We start from the raw sequence: 11,911 nt of genomic DNA, 5'->3' as shown, positions 1-11,911 counted from the left end.
TTCATCTGACGATTCAAATTCGGTAGCTTTGAGAAATTCCATCATTACTGATCTGGCTGTCTCATCTTCAGACAATTTCCTGTTATCAGGAAAGAGCAAAATTGAACAGATCATTAATTGTGCCTTCAGGAACATGTCTGTGAAATATGCCGCGAATAGCGATCATTATGTGGAACATTCATGTTTTCGAAGTTCAATAGAGAACTGTCTCATTTATTCGTGTGTGAATGTCTTTGAAGGAGGGATCTCAGGAGGGTCATATTCTTCACATGAATTCATCTGCAAAAATATGACAATAAACTTTGGGAAAAGAGAAATGAATGCTCTTCAGAAAAAGGGACAAATTAATTCAACGGAAAGCCAATCCTTTTCATTGTGTGAATGGGAAGATTGTACAGCACCACAAGGAGGAGCTCTTTATGTTCATGACAACGCAAGTGCCATTCTCACTGTTGAGAATTCTTCATTCACAAGATGCAGTGCTTCATCAACAAGAGGAGGAGGTATTTACGCTTTGAAAATTGCAGAATGCATTGTTCTTCATTCCTCATTTGCTCAATGTTCTGCTGAAGCAACCACAGACTGCGGGGGAGGTGGAATCATGATCGAAAACATCTATGTTCAACCAATTGTTGATGATTGCTCTTTTCAAAATTGTTCTTCGGGAAACGATGGAGGAGCAATTTGTTTTTGTCCAACGAAAACTCAAAGACAGAAACGTTGCATTATCAATTCGTATTTTGAATCTTGCCAAGCAAATCATCAGAGATCATCCGCTGGGGGTGCTATTGAGCATTGGAAGTGTACAGATCAAGTTATTATATCAAACTGTCTATTTTGTAATTGCTTTTCAATGTGTGGAGGGGGAGCTGTTTATCAACAAGTGAATGAAAATAACAATGGAATTTTATTTTTTTATTGTTTTTTCCATAATAACACATGCGTGGTTTGTGGACATGACATAATTCTTCAAGACTCTTCAGCAAACAACATTGATCCCAGTTGCTATTCAACCACCGAAACAATAAATAGGGTCATCACAGATAGTGCTAATTTCAATACAATTACTGATCATAGTGAATGGCTTCGTAATGAAGGTGGCAGAGTGAGATTTGTTTCTTCAATTGAAACCCAGCCGAACGCCAAAGATGCATTTGCATGTGGAATAAATGAATCTCATCCATGCGGCACTATCAGCCATTGTTTGACTCAACTTATTCCAGGATATGTGACTGCAATCGAAGTTTTTTCAGGAACAATAATCGAAACAAACAGTTTTGATTGTGGAGCAGACAGTTTTACTGTTTATGGTCAAAGCAATATGAGCACAGCAATCCATACAGAATTTGAAGCATCTGGGTTGTCTCTATTTTCAGTCTCGACAGGCACATTGACTGCCAGGGACTTTGTTCTCGTGTATGACTCGTCACATCCGAATAACCGTGGGTCAAGGATGTTTGAGATAAGTGGAGCAGGAGAAATGAGGATCAGCCGACTGAACATATCTTTTGGGAGCGTACAATCAACAGAAACAGCATTTTCGACAGAACTGATAAATGTCCAGAATGGGATGTTTCAGATGGAACATGTGAACTGGGCAAAGACGATTTCCACAAATTCATTGATTTCGCTTTCTTCAACAAATGAGATTTCATTGACACTTTCAGAGTGCGCCTTTGATGGGATTGAGAGAACAATGAGCGGAGCAGCAGTGATGTCGTTTTCGAATAACAAGGCAAACATTGATGTGAATTCGAGCACTTTTGAAAGATGTGGAAGCAGAACATCGGCTGATGGGGGATCGATGATGCTATGTGCAGGGAATGGAAATGAAGTGAAAGTGAATCGTGGATCTTTTGATGGGTGCTATTGCTCAGCAACAGATGGACTTGGGGGAGGAATTCTTCTTCGATTGTTGACTGAAAACCCAGATTTCCAGATTTCTTCCTCATTTGGCACAAACACTGCTAAGTGGGGAAGCGACATCTTTGTTATTTCACCCAATCTGGAAGAAACAGCAAAATCAGAAAACATCAAATGTGTGGAAGCCTCTTTGGATACTCTTGAGAAGGTGAGAGGATATGACAATGGAAACAACAGTGTGGCCATTCCTCTGTGCATCTATCTCCTCCCTATTCCAGAAGAAATATATGTGAGCAATTCTGAGGCATCCAATCACTCACAGTGTGGAATTGTCCAATTCCCTTGTTTGACAATGAAGCACTCACTTACAAGACAAACAGGAACAAAGAAAGTTGTTGTGAATGGAATGATTATGATGAGTGATGAGTTGGACTTGAAAGAAAAGAAACATGAAATCAGAGGAAAAGATGATGAAAGTGGTTGGACAATCTCTGATTCAAGTTCAACATCCAATTCATCGATGATAACAGCAAATGTTGAAACAGAATTATCAAAACTCATCTTCTCTCTTCCATCTTCTTTTTCATCACATTCCACTTTCATTTCGTCATCTTCATCATCAATGACCATTTCTCAATGTTCGATTTCCCTTCAAAATCCATCATCAGAATTGACAATTCTGTTCTTGTCTGTTGAGTCAGGGATCTTGAACATTGATTCATTTTCAGCTTCATCGATAAATTTGAGCGATTATCCATTGATCTCATTGTCTGGAAGCAGTTCATATTCCGAGTTAACAAGCACTCAGTGGTTGAACATGACGAACAGCAATTTCACAAAAATCAAAAGAACTGCTGGAAGTGGAGGGTGTGTGAGCATTGACAACAGCGATGATGAAAATACAAATGCAGAAATAAATATTGAAGAATGTGAATTTGATGAATGCTCTGTACTTGCTGACGAAAGCAGGGGAGGTGCCATTGATGCTCAATTGAAAGGGAGCATTCAAATGGATATTATTTCGTGCACATTCACAGGATGCACAGCTCCAGCAGAAGAACGGAAGATTGGGTTTGGGGGAGGGATGGCACTGAAGCTGATTGATGATGATTCTTCATTTGTGATCTCATCCCCTGTTTTTGAGGCAGACAAGCCAAATATTGCGACATATGGAAATGACCTGTTTGTTGAATCGCCAAACTTGACAAAGAGCATCACAAACACCTCTCTTCCATTTGTATCTGGGCATCTTGCTGATATTTCATTGGATTCTTTGAGTGGCTTTGATGGAAATGATTCAACGAATGCCATTCCATTGATCTATTTTTGGCGAACCTTTGGCTCAGAGATAGTTGTCAGTGATGATGGAAAAGATGTGTGCATTTGTGGTCTTTCAGATTATCCTTGTCTGTCAATTGATTATTCATTGGATCGATTGCCAGAAGGAAACGAGAGGATTATCAGCATCATTGGAAATGGAATTCTTCAGAAAAGTGTTGATGTGAGTGGAATATCAGTGAAATCTGATGAGAGCAGCATGTGCTCATTGGAATGTGTCTCATCGCTTGAAGGAGCAGAAGGAGCAGCAATGAAGATTTGTGGCATTACCAGTTTCGAGCTGATCAAGTTTGTGATTCCATCTTCATTCGCAAGTGGTGTGAATGTTTTGATGCATGTTGGATCAACTGAAGGATTGTTGACTGTGAAAGATTGTTCGTTCACAAAAAATGAAGAAAATGGAGAGTACATAATTAATTATAAACTGATCAAAGCAGATGGAGGCAAGGTTATGTTGGAATTGGTGACGATGCAATTGTTGAGCTTTTCGCAGGATGTTATTTCTGTGTTGTCGACAACAGTGCTGAATGTGAAGAATCTGACGATGAAGAATATTGAGCTGGATGGGGCAAGCGGATTGAGCATATCAAAGAGTTCAAGAAGAGAGACAAATGAAGAGGAACAAAACATTGTTATTGAGTGGAGTTTGTTTGAAGAAGTCATCCAAGACACAACAGAAAACATCTCGATCATTCGAAATGAAAATGATGAGCCATTGAAAATAGTGATTCGGAACACAACGATGAAGAGATGCGGAGGGTTGAAGTGTGGAAATGGAGGAGGGATGTTTTGTGAGTTGAATGAGGGAGGAAGTTTTGAGTGCTCATTTTGCACGATTTCCGAGTGCTTCTGCTCGAGCACAGGAAGAGGTGGGTGGCTGTTTCTGGAAGGAACCTCGGCAGCTGAACAGTCTCTGAATTTTGTGCTGTCGAATATCACGTTCCGAGACAACTCTGCATTCAGAGGGAGAGATGTGTATGTGAGATGCCACTCAATCGAAACACAAATAATTGACGAGCAATTCTTGTTGGATTTCAGAGCACCATTTGTGAAAAATCTGGCAATATGGGGCTGCACAACCGACGCGTTTGTGGGGGAAGAAGATCTTCTGCTGAGAGTTGTGAAATACCAGAGCGAGACGATATTTGTGTCTTCTGTTTCTGAAAGTCACGAAGATAACAAGCAATGTGGAGAGTTCGACACGCCATGCCACTCATTGAGCTTTGGAATTCAGCACATCATTCCATCTCTGTACTCACAGCTGCTAATCTTGGATCAAACAGAAGTTGTTGGGAAATGTGATGTTCATGATGTGACCATCCGCTCATTGCAATCTCCCTCAGCTGCTTTGGTGCATCTGAGCTCAACAATAACCAACGAGGAAAGTATTATCACAACCTCAGAAAAAGTAAGGATCGAAAGCGTGAAATTCAATTTTGGTCAGTTATTTTCATATTCAGGCAATTCTATTATTCATGAAGCAAATGGAATACTTTCTCTTTCATTTGTTGATTTCTCTTCTGTTGGCCAATCAGAAAACATTGAATCTGTTGTTCTCAATTCAACATTGTTGAGCATCAAAAGTGGAATTCTTCATGTTGACAACTGCTCAATATCAATGCTTTCATTCAAGAAGCCTTCGTTTTTGTTAAATGGAGATGAGGTATCAATCGCAAATGTGAAACTGGAACAACTTGAATCAACAACAGATGTATTTGAGATTGGTGATTGTGGAAGTGTTGTATTTAATGGAATATCTACAGATGGAGTGAAATTATCTGAAGGTTGCGTTATTGCGATAAACGATTTGTCATCAGGAACAGTTTCTATTGGAATCTCCTCATTCAACAACTGTTCGAGGAATTCAAAAGGAGCTTCTGTCCTTTCCGTTTCTTCAACTTCTTCTCAAATCGTTCTTTCAAACTGTTCCTGTTCAAACTGTGATTCTCTCTCTGATAAAGGAAGTATTATGGAGATTAACAATGCAAAAGATGTTTTTATTGATTCATGTCAATTTATTGGAGTTCCTGCAAAAGAAGTGGGAAAAGAGAGAAATAATAATTTTGAAGAAATATGCAAATGGAATGGATCACTTGTTCACTCAGCGAATTCTTCATTGATGATGAAGGATGTGATTATTTCTGATGCTTCATCAGGTGGATTGTCAGTGTCTTCATGCGATGTGACGATTGAGAAAGGGGAGTTTTTGAACAACAATCCATCAATTGAAGGATATCCATCAGTGAGAAGAAACATCATTTGTTCGGATTCAGCATCATTAACCATTTCCAGCTTGAAAGGTGGAGATGGATTGATGCAAAATTCTTCTCTTTGGATTTTGAACGATGGATGTGATTTGAGAGGGATAGCAGGAGAAAGGTCATCTCCATTTTTCATTCCCAGACTGGAAGATGTTTCAGTGAATGAAAATGGCAGCAGTGATGTTTTGAAATTCAAGGGATCCCTTTTTGTGCCTTGTGACTTGTCATTCAGATTGATATTTAAAACGGGGGATGTGGAGTTGGTTGAGATATATCCATTTGAGAAAGGCAGTTTTGTATCAGAAACAAAAGTGATTGGAAGAGTTCCATCAGAAAAAATTTCAAATATTGGAAATGAAACAGAGGTGTCAGTGATGATTCTGTTTGGGAAGCGATTGGCATCCACTTCTTCACAGATTCTGAAGAACAAAACAGAACCAAAGACTGGAAATGATAAAGTGGTGGAAGGAGGAAAAGAAGGAAAATCTTATTGGTTATTGATTGTGATTGTGCTTGTTGTTTTATTGTTGATTGTTCTCATTGTATCAATAATATTGGCAATTCGATGGAGAAATTCAAAAGAAGAAGCGAAAAAATACAAGGAGATTGTTGATGATAATATCAAAAAGGATCCGAAGGCATTTGAGATGGTGACGATGGAGATGTCGCCTGAGGCGCAGTGGAGGAGAGCAGAGAGAGAGGCAGAGAAAAAGAATGATGAGAGGATCAAGAAGAGAATATATGAGACTAATATGGAACATTCAGAGTCATCAGAGCATTTGTTGAGTGAGAGCGGATCGACAGAATACATCTTGGGGAAAGATTCAGATAAGATCCCTGATTGGGTGTTGGAAAAGGAGGAGGAAGAAGAGATCCGAAAGATATCTCCTTCACCATCCATTTCATCCACTTCCACCACTTCTACAACTGATTCAGATTCAACATTTGTTCGTGGGGAGGATCTGTGTCCCACCACTTCATCGATGTCGAATCTGGTGGATGCGATGGCCTGTTCATCTCCACATGAGAAGTTGATTGTGGATCTGAGGGATTCACTGTTCATGCTTCTTCATGGAAAGAACAAGACAAAGGAGATGGCAATTGGCTCCTTGAAGGAAAGGGAGCAAACAGCTGCCCAGATCCTGTTCTGGGTGGCCAATCTTGCACTTCATTCATTTAATGAAATGGAGAATCCTCTCTCATCTCTTGCAAATCTCAGTTCACACATTGTGTTGTTTTCTGAACACATGGTCATCTGCATTGTCATGCATTCAGACTTCTCATCGGATGATAGTTCAGACTCATCATCCGTCTCATCATCAACAGTTGTGACATATGCCAGTGACGATGATGGCGATGATGATAGTGACTCCCTTCCCTCATCAGCGTTTGAGGATGAGGAACTTTTCAAAAAAGAGTGCTTGAGATGGAAAGCACCAGAACTGTTGATCAACAAGAATATGGGAGCGAAAAAGAAGTCAGTTGCCTTTTCAATTGGGATGATGCTGTGGGAGTGCTTGACATTGGAGATTCCGTTTGGGGAGTATGAGACCGAGGTGGCAGGGCAGAAAATCAAAAATGGTGAAAGGCCGGACATGTCGGAAATCGAAGGCACGACATTCTGTGGCCTGGTGAGATCGGCAGTGGCGCAGAACAAGGACGATCGCCCGTCGCTGTTTGTGATGAAGCGCGAGTTTTTCCAACACTTTCCGACTGGTGCCACGATGGTGACTGTGTCAGATGCAATCGATTACACCGAAGACTCAAAAGTTGTGAGTGCCTCGTTCATCTCAGACATGCAGTGAGACTGAGTTGTTCTTTGAGCAGCAGTTGTTCCATATTCTGGCTTCATTAATGCAATCGCAAGAACTACTTTGCATTGTTAACATTTGTCAACACACTGGGAAAGATGCTTTGAATGCTTTCAAGTCAACGCTTATTTTGAAAGATGTGCATTCAAATGAGGGAGCGAAAAATGAAATCAGAGTGGTTAAATGTTCGATTCAGACGTATTTTTCAGTTTTTATCCGCTTCTGCATGAAGGGCGAGAACATAAATCAATACAGCTGTTTCATTTTTGATTTTAATTTTGTTTTTCAGTGATGTTTGAAAGGTTTTAGTTATTCATTTCTTTTTCTGTGTTTTTATTTTGAATAATCAGCATTTTCAATTTTCAGTGCAATGAGAAACACCTTAAAAATTTTATCATTTTTTCATTTTTCGTTTTGTGTAATTCCATGTTTATATTATGTAATATCGTTGCTCTCTTCAACAATGATTCTGTTCATATTTGCAAATCAACCATTTTTCTCTCATTTTATTTTCAAACAACAACTCTTTTTAAATGATAATTTGTTCATCACATATTGTCTATATTCATTATTATTTTCAATGTTTGTATATTTTATGAACGGTCATTCTTCTTTTTTGAAGTCAGAAGTGAAATCTTCATTTTTTAAAAAAAACATAAATGATGAAAAATCAAACTTTATCGAAATGTCTCAATATTTTCTTTTCCTTCGAAAAAATATTTTTATTCATTCTTTTTTCATTTAGGGTCAACTTTTTAATGGGATTTTTTTCTTTATTGGCACTTTTTTTGATTTTGCATGCCAATCATTCAAAAAAACTAGACAGACCTCAACACTCGGATGAGTGTGTTTATAAAACAAATACATAAAATTACTGGTTTGTTTTTCAAATTTTGTTTATTTTTCGTAGAGATACAGCAATTTTTTATTTATTTTGAAGTGACTTTTTTCAGCCGAAGAAGCGTTTCACAAAATTTTGAAATACATTTTTAAAAACTACTAGCATTTTCCTTTTTATTTTCAAAATCTGAAGTTTAACAACTTGTTTTTTCTTGATTTTTTCACATTTCATTTTTTTATCAACATTCGAACATAAATTTGAAAATTTCTTTGTTATTAAAATGAAGCGCTAAAAATAAAAATATGATATGAAAAATGCACACTTTTATAAAGAAGTGTGAAAAAGGTTGAACATTTGAATTTTTAATTTGCATCAAACACATCTAAGTTAAATAAGTTTGATCTCAGATCATTCAATGTTGTGACCGTTCACCTGTTTGATGCAAATTGAAAATTCAAATGTTCAACCTTTTTCACACTTCTTTATAAAAGTGTGCATTTTTCATATCATATTTTTATTTTTAGCGCTTCATTTTAATAACAAAGAAATTTTCAAATTTATGTTCGAATGTTGATAAAAAAATGAAATGTGAAAAAATCAAGAAAAAACAAGTTGTTAAACTTCAGATTTTGAAAATAAAAAGGAAAATGCTAGTAGTTTTTAAAAATGTATTTCAAAATTTTGTGAAACGCTTCTTCGGCTGAAAAAAGTCACTTCAAAATAAATAAAAAATTGCTGTATCTCTACGAAAAATAAACAAAATTTGAAAAACAAACCAGTAATTTTATGTATTTGTTTTATAAACACACTCATCCGAGTGTTGAGGTCTGTCTAGTTTTTTTGAATGATTGGCATGCAAAATCAAAAAAAGTGCCAATAAAGAAAAAAATCCCATTAAAAAGTTGACCCCATGAATAATGCTGTTGTTTAAAGAATTGAATCAATTTCCTGTCTCATTAAAATGCATTGTGATAAAAAAATTTCAAAATTATTGGGTTATTTTGAAATTACCCTATAATTTTGAAATTGTCAATGGAAATTTTGAAATTTTTGGGGAATATTTCAATTTCTCAGGTGGACAAATTTTTTCTGTGAAAAAATATATTATGCATATTTATGAAGTTTTTCAAAGCATTTTATCGAAAAATGCGCTGCTGTTTTTTTAATTAAAATTTGTTGAAAAGACTTATTCAAAATATTTTTTTGTGATTAATTAATATTATTCAAACAAAACCTTTACACTGCTGTTTTTTGATAAATTATTGGGAAAAAATCACAATAAACGATATTCATTACAATTTCAAATACAGTCTAATCCGGATATAATCACATCGGTTTTTGCACAACTTTTTGTGACTACAGTCTAAACCGGATATAATCACGTCGAATATAATCACATTCGCCTATAGTCACATTTTTCGATGCACCGACATTTTTTGCTTGTTTTTCATTCATTTTTCATCGCATATAATCACAGGGATGAAAATATATAATCACATTTTTAATTATAATGGGTGACTTTTTCATTGAAAAATCGATTTTTTGATCAAAAATCTCAATTTTTCGCGTTTTCAAAAATGTGCTCAAATAAGTTAAAATAATATGCATTTTCGCAAAAAATTAATTACGCAAGTGAAAAATGCGTTTTTATGAAGAATTTTCAAAAATGAAAAAATCGACCCAAAATAAATTATTTCAAAAATTAATTTTTATTTTTTTCTGTGTAAAGCAGCATCGTGTATTATCACAATCGGATATAGTCACAAAAAGTTGTGCAAAAACCAATGTGATTATATCCGGTTTAGACTGTATATCCGATTGGGATAATAAACGATGCTGCCTTTCACAGAAAAAAATAAAAATTAATTAATTAATTAATAAATTAATTTTTGGTCGATTTTTTCATTTTTGTAAATTCTTCATTAAAACGCATTTTTTACTTGCGAAATTAATTTTTTTGCGAAAATGCATATTATTTTAACTTGTTTGAGCTCATTTTTGAAAACTCGAAAAATTGAGATTTTTGATCAAAAAATCGATTTTTCATTAAAAATGTCACCCATTATAATTAAAAATGTGATTATATGGGACAAAATATTTGACTTCAGGCATTTTCATTGAAAAATGATGTACTTTTGATAGACTATTTGTGATCAAAAACTTTCAACATAATTGGTTCATTTTTATGAATTCGTTTGAGATCACAAAATATAATGTTATTATGTTAATTTCGTTTGTGTGCTAATATGAAAATCAGATTTATTATGAAATCTGGTCAAGTTTAAAAATGTTATAAGTGAAACAATTTTTTCATGCGATGTGCATAAAAAGCTTGAAAGTCCATATTTTTCCCCATATATTTTCATCCCTGTGATTATATGCGATGAAAAATGAATTAAAAACAAGTAAAAAAATGTCGGTGCATCGAAAAATGTGACTATAGGCGAATGTGATTATATTCGACGTGATTATATCCGGTTTTGACTGTATTTTTTTGCAGGATTAATTCCAAAAAAGAGATTATAAAATGCCAATTATAATAAAAACAGGTTTCAATGATGTCCTTCAATAGCACAGTTTCTTAACTTCAATTCTTCCAAGTTCTTGCTTCAATTAAAGCGCAGTTCCATTTTTGTTTGTTTTCAAACTTCTTATTCAGCCTTTTTTCATCGTTTTTCTTCATTTTTTTCTCTCATTTATTTCTTTCAAAATATCTGTTTCATGTTTTTCTTTGGAAAGAGTTATTCATCATCATCGTAATATTAAATAAAACCTCTTATGTCCACAAGTTTTCCACATTCAGAGGCTGTCTGTTCCGCATAATTCAGATTCATCGTATTTCTATCCATCGCGCATGTTGAGTCCAAAATAAGAAACATAAATATTTGTAATTAAGTACATTCAGGCTCAAAAATATTTGTAAAATAACATTTGTCTCGCTTCCTCGCTGTTCTGCTCTGCAAGGAATAAATTGTCCATTTTAAATAATTTGTCTGAATCACGACTTAGGATAGGATACGGATGGAAATATCTTCACAATCAATAGAACAATAAAAATCCACACATAAAAATTTTAACATTTTCATCGAAAATGTTGTTGCTCCACAGCATTCCATCAATCAAAATGAACAATTTCATCTTTCATCAAACAGACATTCTTTTGTCATACCCAACCTTTTCACTGCAATAAATTCACTTAATCAATCTATCTTTGTTTTTACTTCTGAATCCCCCTCCGTTGATAGTTTCTGAGCATTTGATATTGTTTGATCATGCCCATCACATATTTTCTACAAAAATATGAAAGAAGGCTCAGCTCTGTATTGTGGTTGAATGTGCATGGGAAGTTAACGTGTGTATTAAAGGATGGATTTATTGTGTAGGGTGATGAATTTTCGAAATTTAGAATTAACAGGGTTTTGATGGGGAATTAAACGATAAAAAGATGAGTATTGTTGGAAAAAGGTTTTTTCATGAGGTTAAAGAGGCAAAATGGATTCGTGGGGAATGGATTGGGATGGGATTTTGAGGGGATTTTTTTTTGAGATTTTTGTGAGTTTGAAGGTGTGGAGGCCATGTTTATTATTTAAGAAATGGGATTTGCTGTTGAGAGGTGGGATAAGAGTGAAGATAAGAAGTGACTAAGATGAGTGGGGTTAATAAAATATATTTATTGGAGGAGAAGATTAGAGATGGAGAGATGTAGAGAGAAATGGAAAATGGATGGTTTTTTTATTTTCAAATGCAGAGAGAGGGAGGAGTCATATGAGGCGGATCAAGAGGGAGAGTTTTTGCGG

At 35.5% G+C, this 11,911-nt stretch overlaps 1 protein-coding gene across 1 annotated transcript; it reads left to right on the top strand.

Annotated features, from left to right (window-relative positions):
- Positions 1-289: 289 nt before the first annotated feature.
- On the top strand, positions 290-7,954 carry MONOS_5455 (uncharacterized protein; the record flags this gene model as incomplete). The annotated part of the gene is made up of 2 exons (XM_067875603.1): positions 290-686; positions 975-7,954. The coding sequence occupies 2 exons, from the start codon at positions 290-292 to the stop codon at positions 7,265-7,267; spliced, it is 6,690 nt and encodes a 2,229-aa protein (XP_067736379.1). The 3' UTR covers positions 7,268-7,954.
- Between the last annotated feature and the right edge of the window lie 3,957 nt (positions 7,955-11,911).

Source organism: Monocercomonoides exilis, assembly GCF_001643675.1.
Source record: "Monocercomonoides exilis strain PA203 chromosome Unknown scaffold1-2713096, whole genome shotgun sequence".
NCBI lineage: Eukaryota > Preaxostyla > Oxymonadida > Polymastigidae > Monocercomonoides > Monocercomonoides exilis.
This window is presented reverse-complemented; position numbering and strand designations above follow the sequence as displayed.